The following is a 16,623-nucleotide window of genomic DNA, read 5'->3' on the forward strand; positions in this document are numbered from 1 at the left end:
TGCCCATATTGGTTCCTACATATTCTACGAAGATCTTTATCGGTCAAACCGCATAACAACATACGTTGTTCCCTTTGTCATCGGTATGTTACTTGCCCGAGATTTGATCGTCGGTATCCAATACCTAGTTCAATCTCGTTATCGGCAAGTATCTTTACTCGTTCTGTAATACGTCATCTCATAACTAACTTATTAGTTATAATGCTTGCAAGGCTTAAGTGATGAGTATTACCGAGAGGGCCTAGAGATACCTCTCTGACAATCGGAGTGACAAAACCTAATCTCGAAATACGCCAACGAAACATGTACCTTCGGAGACACCTGTAGTACTCCTTTATAATCACCCAGTTACGTTGTGACGTTTGGTAGTACCCAAAGTGTTCTTCCGGTAAACGGGAGTTGCATATTTCTCATAGTTGCAGGAACATGTATAAGTCATGAAGAAAGCAATAGCAGAATACTAAACGATCAAGTGCTAAGATAATGGGATGGGTCATGTCAATCACATCATTCTTCTAATGATGTGATCCCATTAATCAAATGACAACACATGTCTATGGTTAGGAAACATAACCATCTTTGATTAATGAGCTAGTCAAGTAGAGGCATACTAGTGACTATATGTTTGTCTATGTATTCACACATGTATCATGTTTCCGGTTAATACAATTCTAGCATGAATAATAAACATTTATCATGATATGAGGAAATAAATAATAACTTTATTATTGCCTCTAGGGCATATTTCCTTCAACCCCTACATACTAGCCATAGATGCATCAAAATAAGCAAACAACACATGAAAAACAGAATCTGTCAAAAACAGAACAGTCTGTAGCAATCTGTAACTCTCGAATACTTCTGGAACTCTAAAACTCCTACCAAAATACAAAGTCCTGGGAAATTTGTCTATTGAACTACAGCAAAAAGAATCAACGCAAAACCACACAAATTAAAACATGAAAACACATCTACTTGGCACAAACACTAATTAAAACATGAAAACACATCTAAACAGAAGGTAGATGCAAAATTTATTACTAAACAGAAGCAAAAACAAAAAACTAAAATAAAATTGGGTTGCCTCCCAGCTAGCGCCATTGTTTAACGCCCCTAGCTAGGCATAAAAACGAGGATAGATCTTAGTGCCATCTTTGGCACTCAATTCATAAGTAGCTCGCATGATAGATTCATAAGGTAATTTGACTTTCTTTCTTGGAAAGTTCTCCATGCCTTTCCATAATGGAAATTGGAATCTAATATTCCCTTCCTTCATATCAATAATCGCGCCAATCGTTCTAAGGAAAGGTCTACCAAAAATAATAGGACATGAAAGATTGCAATCTATGTCAAGAACGATAAAATCTTCGGGCACCAAATTCCTATTTGCAATGATGAGAACATCATTGATCCTTCCCATTGGCTTTTTAATGGTGGAATCTGCAAGGTGCAAATTTAAAGAGCAATCATCAAGATCATGGAAACCTAGAATATTGCATAAAGTTTTCGGAATCGTGGGAACACTAGCACCAAAATCACACAAAGCATAACACTCATGATCTTTAATTTTAATCTATATAGTAGGTTCCCACTCTTTGTTAAGTTTTCTAGGTATATAAACTTCCAAATTAAGTTTTTCATCAAAAGATTGCATCAAGGCATCAACAATATGTTTGGTAAACACTTTATTTTGACTATAAGCATGAGGAGAATTCAAAACGGATTACAACAAGGAAATACAACCTTCTAAAGAACAACTATCATAATTAAATTCCTTGAAATCCAAGATAGTGGGTTCAATGCTATTTAAAGTCTTGACCTCTCCAATCCCACTTTTACCAAATTTAGCATCAAGATCTAATAACTCTGAATCATTGGGACGCCTTTTAACTAAAGTTGACTCATCTCCAGTCCCATCACTATTAAGATTCATATTGCAAAACAAGGATTTAATAGGGGACACATCAATAACTTTTAGATCTTCATCATTATTTTCATGGAAACTAGAAGACACGCCTTTACAAAGCAATCTTTCTTAGCACGCAATCTAGCGGTTCTTTCCTTGCACTCATCAATGGAAATTCTCATAGCTTTGAGAGACTCATTGATATCATGCTTAGGAGGAGTAGATCTAAGTTTCAAAGAATCGGCATCAAGCGAAATTCTATCAACGTTCCTAGCCAAATCATCAACTTCAAGCAATTTTTCTTCAAGCAAGGTATTAAAATTCTTTTGAGATATCATAAATTCTTTCACACTATTCTCAAAATCAGAGGGCATCTTATTATAATTACCATAAGAATTATTGTAGGAATTTCCATAATTATTAGAGGAATTACTAGGGAACGGTCTAGGATTAAAGTTTCCTCTATAAGCATTATTACCAAAATTATTCCTACCAACAAAATTCACATCCATAGATTCATTATTATTCTCAATCAAAGTAGACAAAGGCATATCATTGGGATCAATAGAAGCACTCTTAGTAGCAAACAACTTCATAAGTTCATCCATCTTTCCACTCAAAACATTAATTTCTTCTATAGCATGCACTTTTTTACTAGTAGATCTTTCGGCATGCCATTGAGAATAATTAGCCATAATGTTATCAAGGAGTTTAGTAGCTTCTCCTAAGGTGATTTCCATAAACGTGCCTCTCGCGGCCGAGTCTAAAAGATTTCTAGAAGCAAAATTCAATCTAGCATAAAAAATTTGTATGATCATCCATAAATTCAAACCATGAGTAGGGTAATTGCGAATAATAAATTTCATTCTTTCCCAAGATTGGGCAACATGCTCATGATCAAGTTGTTTAAAATTCATAATATTGTTCCTAAGAGAGATGATCTTAGCAGGAGGAAAATACTTAGAGATAAAAGCATCTTTGCACTTATTCCATGAATCAATACTATTCTTAAGCAAAGACAAAAACCAAACTTTAGCACGATCTCTAAGTGAAAACGGAAATAAATTCAATTTAACAATATCATTATCCGTGTCTTTCTTCTTTTGCATCTCACACAAATCAACAAAGTTGTTTAGATGGGTAGCGGCATCTTCACTAGGAAGGCCGGAGAATTGATCTTTCATAACAAGATTCAGCAAAGTAGCATTGATTTCATAAGACTCAATATCATTAAGAGGAGCAATTGGAGTACTAAGGAAATCATTATTATTGGTATTGGAAAATCACACAATTTGGTATTATCTTGAGCCATCGCGACAAGTAATCCAACACAAAAGCAAACAAAAAGGCAAGCGAAAGAGAGAGGAGATTGGGAAAGAGAGGGCGAATAAAACGGCAAGGATGAAGTGGGGGAGAGGAAAACGAGAGGCAAATGGAAAATAATGTAAATGCGAGGGAGATGAGTTTGTGATGGGTACTTGGTATGTCTTGACTTGAGCGAAGACCTCCCCGGCAACGGCACCATAAATCCTTCTTGCTACTTTTTGAGCTTGCGTTGGTTTTCCTTGAAGAGGAAAGAGTGATGCAGCAATAGTAGCGTAAGTATTTCCCTCAGTTTTTGAGAACCAAGGTATCAATCCAGTAGGAGGCTCCTCAAAAGTCCCACGCACCTACACAAACAAACAAGAACTCGCAACCAACATAATAAAGGGGTTGTCAATCCCTTCACAGCCACTTGCGAAAGTGAGATCTGATAGAGATAATATGATAAGATAAATATATTTTTGGTATTTTATAATATAGATAGGAAAAGCAAAGATGCTAATAAAAGTAGATGGCAAACTCATATGATAAAAGATAGACCCGGGGGCCATAGGTTTCACTAGTGGCTTCTCTCGAGATAGCATAAGTATTAAGGTGGGTGAACAAATTACTGTCGAGAAATTGATAGAAAAGTGAATAATTATGAGATTATCTAGGCATGATCATGTATATAGGCATCACGTCCGTGACAAGTAGACCGACTCCTGCCTGCATCTACTACTATTACTCCATACATCGACCGCTATCCAGCATGCATCTAGAGTATTAAGTTCATAAAGAACAGAGTAACACATTAAGAAAGATGACATGATGTAGAGGGATAAACTCATGCAATATGATATACACCCCATCTTTTTATCCTCGATGGCAACAATAAAATACGTGCCTTGCTGCCCCTGCTGTCACTGGGAAAGAACACTGCAAGATTGAACCCAAAGCTAAGCACTTCTCCCATTGCAAGAAAGATTAATCTAGTAGGCCAAACCAAACTGATAATTCGAAGAGACTTGCAAAGATAACTTAATCACACATAAAAGAATTCAGAGGAGATTCAAATATTTCTCATAGATAAACTTGATCATAAACCCACAATTCATCGCATCTCGACAAACACACCGCAAAAAGAGTTACATCAAATAGATCTCCAAGAGAATCGAGGAGAACATGGTATTGAGATTCAAAGAGAGAGAAGAAGCCATATAGCTAATAACTATGGACCCGAAGGTCTGAGGTAAACTACTCACAACTCATCGGAGAGGCCTTGGAGATGATGTAGAGGCCCTCCATGATCGATTCCCCCTCGGGCGGAGCACCGGCGAAGGCTCCAAGATGGGATCTCACGGATACAGAAGGTTACGGCGGTGGAAATAGTTTTTCGTGGTTGCTTCTGATGTTTTCGGGGTACATGGGTATATATAGGAGGAAGAAGTAGGTTGGTGGACGCCCGAGGGGCCCACGAGGGTGGGGGCGCGCCCAGCCCTAGCGGGCGTGCCGGGCACCCTTGTGGCCACCTCCCTTGCTTCTTGACTTCCACTCCAAGTCCTCTAGATCAGGTTTGTTCCAAAAAGATCGCTCCCGAAGGTTTCATTCCGTTTGGACTCGGTTTGATATTCCTTTTCTTCGAAACACTAAAATAGGCAAAAAAACAGCAATACATGTTGGGCCTCCGGTTAGTAGGTTAGTCCCAAAAATGATATAAATGTGCAAAGTAAAGCCCATAAACATCCAAAACGGGTAATATAATATCATGGAACAATCAAAAATTATAGATACGCTGGAGACGTATCACTGCCCACCTGGTGGCCCCGCTAACCCTCAAACCGACGCTATAAAATCCCGTATTTCTAGAAAAATCAGGGAGAAAGAATTATCGCATTTCACAAGACGGAGCCGCCGCCAAGCCTTGTTGTTCCTCGGGAGGGCAGATCTGGAGTCCGTTTGGGGCTCCGGAGAGGGGGATCTTCGATCTTCGTCATCACTAACACATCTCCATCTCCAATTCCATGATGCTCCCCACCGGGAGTGAGTAATTCCTTCGTAGGCTCGCTGGTCGGTGAGGAGTTGGATGAGATTAATCATGTAATCGAGTTAGTTTTGTTAGGGCTTGATCCCTAGTATCCACTATGTTCCGAGATTGATGTTGCTATGACTTTGCCATGCTTAATGCTTGTCACTTTGGGCTCGGGTGCCATGATTTCAGATCTGAACCATTTATGTTATCACCATTATATCCATGTTCTAGATCCGATCTTGCAAGTTATACTCACCTACTACGTGTTATGATCCGGCAACCCCGGAGTGACAATAGTCGGGACCACTCCTGGTGATGACCGTAGTTTGAGGAGTTCATGTATTCACCGTCTATTAATGCTTTGTTCCAGTTGTCTATTAAAAGGAGGCCTTAATATCCCTTAGTTTCCAATAGGACCCTGCTGGGTAAGTCAAAAGATGTCATGCAAGTTCTTTCCATAAGCATGTATGACTATCTACGGAATACATGCCTAAATTATATTTATGAACTGGAGCTAGTGCCGTATCGCCCTAGGTTATAACTATCTCATGATGAATATCATCCAACGAGTCACCGTTCCAATGCCTACGAATTTATCATATATTGTTCTTGCTAAGTTACTACTGTTGCTACTGCTATCGTTACTGCTACAATATCACTGCTATCACGGTTACTATTGTTGTTACTATTGCTGCTATAATAAAAAATATCATACTATTGTGCTACTAATCACTTTGCTACAGATAATTAATCTCCAGGTGTGGTTGAATTGACCACTCAGCTTCTAATACCTTCAAATATTCCTTGGCTCCCCTTGTGTCGAATCTATAAATTTGGGTTGAATACTCTACCCTCGAGTATTATTGCGATCCCCTATACTTGTGGGTTATCAGTCCTCTGAGTTCATCTCAGCTGCCCCAACCATACGTACAGTTGATACAACAACTGGAACTGGTCTATCAAATCATTATGTCTTCACTGAGCCAGTCTGGTCTCAAATTCCTCACCCTCCCTTACATTATTCCGATGTTGAAGAATTTGTGATCTATCTTCTGATGAATTTGAACTAGAGAATTTCATCATGCTGTCGTTCATTTCCTCGGTTCGTATTCTTCATGCTTATATGCTTGTCTGATCGCATGTTCTTCACCATTATCTATCATGTATGCATATACTCTAAGTCTGTGATGATATAGTTCCCTCGCGTTTCTATTTCTTCACTCTGATCTTCATCAAATTCCTCAGAGTTTGACGAATTTCTAAAAATCTCCCATTCATCCCCCTCCCCTCTAGGAGTAAACATGCCTGCTACCAAAGAGGAATCAAAGAAATATGATTTCTGCTACTTCATCGATATTATAGACAGTGCAACTTATGATGTGAATTCTGAAGATTTTAGTAGTCTGGGTTTGCCAGAGGATCTCACCAAGTTGGTGACCAAACAATTCACTTAGTTGAGAAAAAATCTCTAAGGAGCTCAACAAAGCCTTGAAGGATAAATAACTCCTAGAGGAAATGAGGAGAAATTCAAAGACTAAATATGAATCAAAAGGTCTAGCGAAAGAAATTGTCTATCAAAAAAGCCCTCGGTGTCATGCGCATGAGAAAAATTGAGTGGCATAATCGAATGCATATGGAGATTGCTGCGATAGGAGGAATGAAGAGATTGACGGATTGTTGAATAAAAACATCAGAAGGCAAGGAAATAAGGATAGTAAGACGGAAGAAAATAAAGATCGACACCTAATGACTGCCGCCACTAATGCTATTCCCTTGAACCAAAGTGCACCTCTGCAACAAGCCCCACCATCTCCCGTTAGCGAAGAAGCACAGCAAGTTGCTGGTGTTGATGATGTTATCATACCCTGGCTAGGGGCCCATGAAGCAAGATTTGAATACTTTGAAGTCTTTCTAGATTTACAAGATGAAGGAAATGCACAACCGGAGCAACAGGCTCCCGAAGAAGAAATTGATGAACAGATTGATGTTGAGAAGGTTGTTCCATCTCCATTGAGGAACGAGCCGGACGTACCTTCCAAGTTCATTATGGAGGAAGAACGGATTAAGAGGGGAGGGGGCAGAGTGCTTACCCGATGGAAACACTCTCGGTCTCACCTTCCGCAGTACCCACTCGGATGGATGTTGACCCTGCTCCTCGTTCCATAGATTTTCAGTCGGAAGAGGAAGAAAAGAGAGATAATGAGCAACTGGCTCAAGAAGAAGTTGCACTAATCCGAATCACACCCAGTCATGTGGGTGATGAGTGATATTTTTACACTCATTTCACCTTTGTTTAAACCGGCATATTTCATTTAAAAAGAGAGATTTGCTCTGATATTGCTACTGAATGAATGCAAAGGATTCCACAAATCCTCTCTCTCATGTGTTATCCCATGAGCTCTCGTTTGCCACAAACTAATCATGAGAAAATACATAGAGAAAAAATGTCAAAGATGATGGGGAGTAGCAACTCACCAGCCACTACAAATACTCTGACTAGGGTGGAGCAAGTAAATGTGGACTTTTCTAAAAGTGATGCCATGATGGAGGACTGTTACGTCTCAAAGTTATCTATAACTTTAGCTTATTCCATGCCATATTATCACACTTTTGGCACCTTTAAATTGTTTTTATTATTTTTGGACTAACATATTAATTCAGTGCCTAGTGGTTGTAGTTGTTTTTGGACGTTGCAAAAGAAAAAAACAGACTTAAAAGTCCAGAAAAAACCAGCACAAGTTTCAAGTCCAAAAGGTTCCTGAAGGGCTGCTTTGCATTTAAGAATGACTTGAGCTACATGATTTCATGGGAAATAAAGAGAAGTGCTTGGAAGTTTTAATCAAAAGAGTGATACCACCAAGATTCATATGGACTGCATACTTACATCACAGTTCCATAGGATCTCTCGCATCCATTAAATTATTTCTTACGCTCATTCCGAGTTGATTTATAGTTTTGAACAGAAACAACATGAATACAAATTATCAAAGTACATGAACTTTCATAGAGAAGTACATGCACAAATGAGCTTAATTCCTCATTGTAGAAAATAATTTGGAAGGATTGGGAAGACAACATCCCATAATTTTGCATAACATTATGATACAAGCATTATATACACTGAACCAAGTCAAACAAGACATTAAAATTTATTTTGCTAATACCACGGTGGAGTCTTCCGTTGCTCTGAATCATCAAGTGTGTCAGAAGAGTTGGGTGTTTTCTTAGACAGTGATTACTGGCAAGGATGTTAACATCATCAGATTGAAGTCATCTGGTTATCTCCTGACCACGAGACCCTCCTTCCCCACCACTTCATCACTTGACTTATTTGTCGTTCTTCTCTTCCTCATCCCCCCTTCATTTGCTACTCCTAGCCTCCTCTTCAACAACATCACCGGCCCCGACTAGCACCACGCCAATATCAGTGTGTTCGCAATGATGTAGTGTTCTTGCTTCTTTCTTGGAACCATCTTCCCTTGTACAACACCATGAAACACATGGGCAATGCGCTGTTGTGCTGATATATTTCCTTCCTCTTGTGTGCTCTCTTCCTCGCCCCCTCCCATGGAGTGTACTCCATGAATATCCAGGGAAATATGTGAAAGCATCTGGAGGCGTTGAGCTAGAAGGCGCCATGCACATATTTTCTTGAGAATCTGATTGTATAAAGAAAGAGTATGATAATAGATTTTAGAGAATTAACCTCACAATATAAAACAATAAGGTTAAAATAAGATACCCAGTAGAGGTGATATATCTAGGTTAATTTTATGTGTACACCAAAATAATGAACTCTTATGCTTACCAAATGACAACAAACAGATTCTCTTTAGCTGATAAAGTTTCATGTATGTGCCAGGAAAATCAAGTCTTGCATGGCATGTCAATCCAAGATTACCAATTCCCTATCCATATACATGGATGCCCTTTTTTTAAAACAATTCATCATTTTTTCTGAAACCAATCGATACATGTTGTTCTTTTCAGCATTCAACTTTCAACATGACATGTAGTCATGTAGGTAGCAACGTGAATAGATGTTTTTTAACCCAAAAAAAAGGATGTTTTTTAAGATAAAAGTGAAGTTTTTCATTAACAAAATTAGATGTCTCACATATACCAATCAGAATTGATTCGTTACGGAATGGTAAATTGTGAGTTACTAAATTCATGTGGCTTACTTTTTCTTACGAGACATCACCCACTGTATGTCATATACTTCATGTTCAACGCGTGCTAGAATAAACCTCCCATGCAAGTGAGCTACATACAAAGTCAGAAGAATTTCATATTAGAATACTCAGTTATCCAAGCCCAGCAAGAAAGAAATGGAAGAATCAGTTCGAAAACAGAGACCAATGCATGCCTATTGCTACATAGAAACCATGGATTTCTACACTGATTTGCCAAAGAAAAATATATATTTCTATGGCAACGGGAAGAGAAATTCAGAAAGCTAGAAATGTATCATGAGGCGAGTCAATTCCATGCAAAACTGAAGTGGAGAGTAAGTTGAACCTGCAATAGCAAAAGCATTCCCCGTAATAGCAATATGTGACCATTCTGAAACTGGAGGTAGCTAAGATCATTTACAAGTTCGAGAAAAAGATCATATATCTTTTGGATCAGCTTTTGAGGATTTCCTCAATGCCTTGTATCATGTGACATTGTATCCTTGACCTGAGTTTTGGGTGTACCACAGAGGTAACATTGATGGTGTCCAGTACAAGTGGATCAGATCAAGTAGCAGAAACAGAACAAATGATGTTCCTGAATCAAGATACACAATTGTTCAGTGGCTTTTTTCCAACACACTACAAATTAGCCTGCAAACAAGTTCAATTCATCCGGGGCTGACAGAGACAAATTTCAACAGAGATGCAGAAGACCAACCAGCGAACAAAATCAGATTTACGACAGGCTGACAGAGACAAGTTTCATTTCCAACAAACACATGCGAACAACTTTGTTCCACGATTCAGTTCGAACTACACACGAAATAGCGAACTAGACAAGTCGGGGTTCCATCAAGCTTTTGGAATCTGCAGGCGGCGACAGAGAACCTAGCCGCCGAATCCGTAGAGGGTGCGGCCCTGGCGCTTGAGCGCGTAGACGACGTCCATGGCGGTGACGGTCTTGCGGCGGGCGTGTTCGGTGTAGGTGACGGCATCGCGGATGACGTTCTCGAGGAAGATCTTGAGCACGCCGCGGGTCTCCTCGTAGATGAGCCCCGAGATGCGCTTCACGCCGCCCCTCCGCGCCAGCCGCCGGATCGCCGGCTTGGTGATGCCCTGGATGTTGTCGCGCAGGACCTTCCGGTGGCGCTTGGCGCCGCCCTTGCCGAGCCCCTTGCCTCCCTTGCCGCGGCCGGACATGGCTGACGATCCTCTTCGAGCTGCGAGGAGATGTGGAATCGGAGGAACAGTGGTGGCTGCTGGTGCTGTGATTTGCGGACAGGGGCGAAGGGCGTTTTAAAGGGGACGAGAGGTTGGAGGAGGCGTGTGCCTGCCGTTGGATGCGGATGGAGTGGACAGTCGAGATGGCGATCCGCGGGAGCGATGCCGCGGATCGGTGACGTGGCCGAAAGCTTGGACCGATGGATTGGCGCGCTGGGTCAGAGCTGTGGCGGCAGCTCGAAATTTTGGGCCATTTCCATAAACATGCCCCATTTTCATGTAATTAAAATGTAGAGTAATTTTGTGTTCAAAAAAATGCAGAGTAATTCGCTATTCAGGCACTCAAATGTTGAAATATATTACAAGAATGAATTTGTAAGACATTTTAAACATCAAGCGAGGACATTCTTGTTGAGAACCTGAAGTCAACTTATAACAAGTTAACAAAAAAAAGATAGTAATATGATTTAGTTCAGAAGTGTTACTATCAATACAAATTGTATAATTGTAAAATACAAAAATGGGGAGTACCAACCAATTTCAAGTTAGAGTTGCTATGCCAATAATTTCAATCAGCGGACATTGTAAAGTACTGAGCACAAGGATACATTCAGTTAAGCATCCTACAAATCATTTTTTTTACTATATTTGAATGTAGTGTCTTTTCCGTGGGTGGCTAGGGAAAGCCTTCCTCCCTTCAATCTCCGCCGGCGAGCTCGTGGATCCACCTCCCCTCCGCCTACCGCTCCAGCAGCCGGTGGCGGGGAGGGTATCCCTGGTGCCTCGACTTAGATAGGTAGGGTTTTAGTTCTCGTAAGGGCGGCACTCGGAAGGATGTTTGTGCTTCTTCATTGAGTCCGTCTTTTGCGCTCCGATCCTCCTCAAGTCGTTTGTCGTGACGGATTAGACGGAACTTCGGCGTAGATTCCTGCCAACTCCTCGGAGCGGAGAGGTTAGGGTTTCTCTTCATATGTACGCATGGCGAGATTGGGTGTCAAGTTCTTCAGCTCGATTCAAGGGTTCAATGGCGATGAGTGAGGGAGTCCTGGATTAGGGGGTATCCGGACAGCCGGACTGTATACATCGTCTGGACTATTGAAGCATCAAGATACAAGACTCAAGACTTCGGCCCGTGTCTGGATGGGACTCTCCTTTGCGTGGAAGACAAGCTTGGCGATCCGGATATTATATTTCCTTCCTTGTAACTGACTCCATGTAAACCCTAGCTCTCCGGTGTCTATATAAGCCGGAGAGGATGGTCCTTAGAAGGCCGATCACAATTATCATCATACCATCATAGGCTAGCTCTTAGGGTATAACCTCTACGATCTCGTGGTAGATCTACTCTTGTACTACACATATCTTCAATATTAATCAAGCAGGAAGTAGGGTTTTACCTCCATCGAGAGGGGCCGAACCTGGGTAACATTGTGTCCCTTGCTTCCTGTTACCATCAGCCTAAGACGCACAGATCGGGACCCCTACCCGAGATCCGCCGGTTTTGACACCGACATTGGTGCTTTCATTGAGAGTTCCTCTGTGTCGTTGCTTCAAGGCTTGATGGCGTCTTCAATCGTCAACAACACAGTCCAGGGTGAGACTTTTCTCCCCGAACAGATCTTTGTGTTCGGCGGCTTCGCACTACGGGCCAATTAACTTGGTCATCTGGAGTAGATCGACAGCTACGCCCCTGGCCACTAGATCAGGTTCGGTAACTTGAACTATACGGCGGATATTCGCGGAGACTTGATCTTCGACGGATTCGGCCCAGTGCTAGGAGCGCCGGACAGTCACGACGAGCACGGCCTAGACCTGCTGTCGGACAACACTCGGAACATCATCCCCGCAATAGCCCCGGATCTAAATCCGGAACAGGTTGCATTGCCGAGGACGGAGGGATGGACCTTGCCCCGCAGGCAGCACGCTCATCGGCGGTGGAGCCGAACACAGGTCACATATCTGTGGAAACCTGTATCCCCGAACCCCCGGACTTGTATCCGGTCGTTGGTCCCGGTCCGCTCACTCTTGAGCCAGCCGAGCCAGGTTGGGCTCCGGTAATGGAGTTTACCGCTGCGAACATCTTTCGGCACTCGCCTTTTTGCGACATGGTGAACTCATTAAAGTCTCTCTCTTTGTCAGGAGGCTCTGGGCCAAACTATGCCCGGCTTGAGTGGGAAGCAGGCGATGAAGGAATTCGCTGCCCACCCACCACCCAGTTTGTTGCCATGATCGATGATTTAACCGACGTGCTCGACATCGACTTCGAAGACATCGACGGTATGGACGACGATGCAGGAGACGTACAGGAGCCACCACTCACAGGACGGTGGACAGCCACCTCTTCATACGATATATATATGGTGGACACTCCGAAAGAAACCAATGGTGATGAGGCAACGGAGGATAACCCCTCCAAGAAGAAAGCAAAGCATGGGTGTCGCCCGCGCCGCTCCAAGCCCTGCCAAGGCAATACCGGCACCGGAGACAACGACAATCCGGATGGTGCCGACGATGAATACAACCCCGAACAGCCCGCCTTCGAGCAGGCCGAACAGGAAGATGGGCATGACAGCCCAGATGAACAGGCGACGGACGGGTATCCAGAGGAGGACAATTACATGCCCCTCTCCGAAGACGAGATTAGCCTCGGCGACAATGAGTTCGGCGTACCCGAAGACCCCGTAGAGCAGGAGCGCTTCAAGCGCCGGCTTATTGCCACTGCGAGAAGCCTGAAGAAGAAGCAGCAGCAGCTTCAAGCTGATCAAGATCTGCTCACAAATAGATGGACAGAAGTCCTGGCAGCCGAGGAATATGGACTCGAGCGCCACACGGCTGACCGGCCGCCTCGAGGTCGGGATAAATTGGCATATCAGCCCGAATACCAGCCCCCACCCCCGCGCCGGTTTACCACGGCCCGGGGCAATACTCTGGACCTGCGCGATAAGCTAGATAACACTGCAGGACAACCAAGATCGATCTACGGATCACGGGGGCGCACCGCAACACATGACGATGACCGTCATACCGGATACACTACCAGCAAATCTGGCCGGGCCGAATATAACTAGTCAGACGTAGCCGGACTGCGTCGCGACATAGCCCGGCACAGAGGCGCCGCACACCCCCTCTGCTTTACCGATGAAGTGATGGATCATGAATTCCTAGAAGGGTTCAAACCCGTAAACATCGAATCATACGATGGCACAACAGACCCCGCGGTATGGATCGAAGATTTCCTTCTCCGCATTCACATGGCCCGCGGAGACGATCTACATGCCATCAAGTATCTTCCTCTTAAGCTCAAAGGACCCGCCCGGCACTGGCTAAACAGCTTGCCCGCAAATTCCATTGGCAGTTGGGAAAACCTGGAAGATGCATTTCTTGACAACTTCCAAGGCACATATGTGCGACCTCCGGATGCCGATGACTTGAGCCACATTACTCAACAGCCCGGAGAATCAGCCAAGAAATTCTGGACTCGGTTCCTAAATAAAAAGAACCAAATAGTCGACTGTCCGGACACCGAAGCCCTGGCGGCCTTCAAGCATAATATCCGTGACGAGTGGCTCGCTCGACACCTTGGCCAGGAGAAACCCAAGTCTATGGCAGCTCTCACGACACTAATGACCCGCTTTTGCGCGGGGCGAGGACAGTTGGTTGGCTCGCAGCAACACTACGCCACATTCTGGCATGTCAGACGTCCGTGACAACAATGGCAAGCTACGGTGCAACAGACACAAGCGACAGAACAACGGCGACAACACCGAAGACACGGCGGTCAATGCCGGATTCAGCGGATCCAAATCCGGACAGCGGAAGAAGCCATTCAAACGCAACAATCAGGGACCGTCCAGTCTAGATCGTATACTGGAGCGCTTGTGCAAAATTCATGGCACCCCGGACAAGCCAGCCAACCACACCAATAGAGACTGTTGGGTATTTAAATAGGCCGGCAAAATAAACGCTGAAAACAAGGACAAGGGGCTGCACAACAACGATGACGAGGAGCCCCGGCATCCAAACATGGGGGGACAGAAGAAGTTTCCCCCCCAGGTGAAAACGGTGGACATGATCTACGCCAACCACATCCCTAAGCGGGAACGGAAGTGAGCACTACATGACGTCTACGCGATGGAGCCAGTCGTCCCCAAATTCAACCCATGGTCAGCTTGTCCGATCACCTTTGATCGTAGGGATCATCCTACTAGCATCCGTCACGGCGGCTCAGCCGCATTGGTTCTAGACCCAATCATAGACGAATTTCACCTCACAAGAGTCCTTATGGACGGAGGCAGCAGCCTGAACCTGCTTTATCAAGACACAATGTGCAAAATGGGCATCGATCCTTCAAGGATTAAGCCCACCAAAACCACCTTTAAAGGTGTCATTCCTTGAGTAGAAGCCCGCTGTACGGGCTCTATAACACTGGAAGTGGTCTTCGGATCTTCGGATAACTTCCGAAGCGAAGAGCTAATCTTCGATATCGTCCCTTTCCGCAGTGGTTACCACGCATTGCTCGGACGAACCGCATTCGCTAGATTCAATGCGGTACCACACTATGCATACCTCAAGCTCAAGATGCCAGGCCCGCGCGGGGTCATAACATTCAACGGAAATATGGACCGCTTTCTCCATACAGAAGAGCACACGGCAGCCCTTGCAGCCGAAGTACAATGCGGCCTCCTCCGGAAAACCACTAATCTCGCGACGACAACCTCAAGCTCCGTCAAGCGAGGGCGGAACACCCCGCAACAGGATCAGCAGGCACGCCAAGAGCATGACTAGCAGTACGGCCTCCGCCCAAAACCTTCAAAGCAGCATTCGCGCCACGCGTACACAATTACGCACTCAAAATACCATGGGCTCAGGCGGAGGCGTAGCAGTGGCTCAGTCAACAGTACGGTATTGCTTCGTAACCTTTCCTTTTACCTTTAAGGATAGTACTTTAGTGCAGCTTCTCCAGAAGAGCCGGATTGTCGGACTTACATAGGAGAGCAAACCAAGGAGGCAACAGGCTTTGCGCACAGAAGGAAACACCCAGGTGGAATCTATTTACGATCGTTATACCTGCTTTATTTATCTGTACGTAGCCTGCCTCTGGATAGGATATGTCAAATAATCCTATTTATCTCCGCTTAATGCGTTCATTGTAAACATACGCCTAAATGTATTATTCATCAATGTGAGATAATATACATCGTCAGCTTATTATTCTTATTTGAGCATTTTTCTTGCAAATGTCTATTTGATTTTGCATCCGTACACTTTGGTACGTTCAGTTTGCCAGGGGCTTCTTATGGCGCCCCATATTATGGTAAGACAAGTCCGAACACTTTCAATAGTGCGGCACCCCAAACTTATAGCATTATATGCATCAGCTCCGAATCATGTCTTGGGTCTACAGTTGGGATAGCCCGGCTCCCTTGTTTTGGTGCCTTACGTTCCGTTAATTCGGCTAAGGCAGCGCAGGGAGAACTACTGCGATTGTGCTCTGGTTCTTTCGGACGAGCACCTCAGTAAAGAAAGCACAAAATTGACCGGCATGATGTGGAGAGAGCTGGTCGCTGTTCGAGAGGTATTAAAATCCTTAAAGATTTTTCCGCTTTAGGCGATAATTCGGCTTTGTCCGATATAGGCGTGTATAGCGCCCCAATTCGGCCTTCCGGATTCTAGGGGCTTCGCCGAAATTTAAAATTGTAGACTTCTATGGCTAAGTGAAGGTTATAAAGCCGCATAGTCCGATTGCCTTGTTCGCTGCGCTGGACACCTCCTTAAGGGACCAAACATTTGGATAAAAAGTGTCCGGGTTTTCCACGAACACCCCAATACTAGTTACATGGGGGAGGAAGCCGATGACTAGCCTACTTTCAGAATTTGATAAACAGCCGCACAGAAGGTAATATTTTAAATAACAAAAGCGCTACATAGCGCAAGTAACTTCGTCTTTAAATCACAAACATGACAGAAGCGAATTCATTCAAAAA

At 43.7% G+C, this 16,623-nt stretch overlaps 1 protein-coding gene across 1 annotated transcript; it reads right to left on the reverse strand.

Annotated features, from left to right (window-relative positions):
• Positions 1 to 10,126: 10,126 nt before the first annotated feature.
• Positions 10,127 to 15,289, reverse strand: LOC119349222 (histone H4). Its single transcript, XM_037617256.1, has 2 exons — positions 15,277 to 15,289; positions 10,127 to 10,629 (listed from the first exon to the last, which is right to left on the reverse strand). The coding sequence occupies exon 2, from the start codon at positions 10,616 to 10,618 to the stop codon at positions 10,307 to 10,309; it is 312 nt and encodes a 103-aa protein (XP_037473153.1). The 5' UTR covers positions 10,619 to 10,629; positions 15,277 to 15,289; the 3' UTR covers positions 10,127 to 10,306.
• Between the last annotated feature and the right edge of the window lie 1,334 nt (positions 15,290 to 16,623).

Source organism: Triticum dicoccoides, chromosome 1B (assembly GCF_002162155.2).
Source record: "Triticum dicoccoides isolate Atlit2015 ecotype Zavitan chromosome 1B, WEW_v2.0, whole genome shotgun sequence".
Lineage (NCBI taxonomy): Eukaryota > Viridiplantae > Streptophyta > Magnoliopsida > Poales > Poaceae > Triticum > Triticum dicoccoides.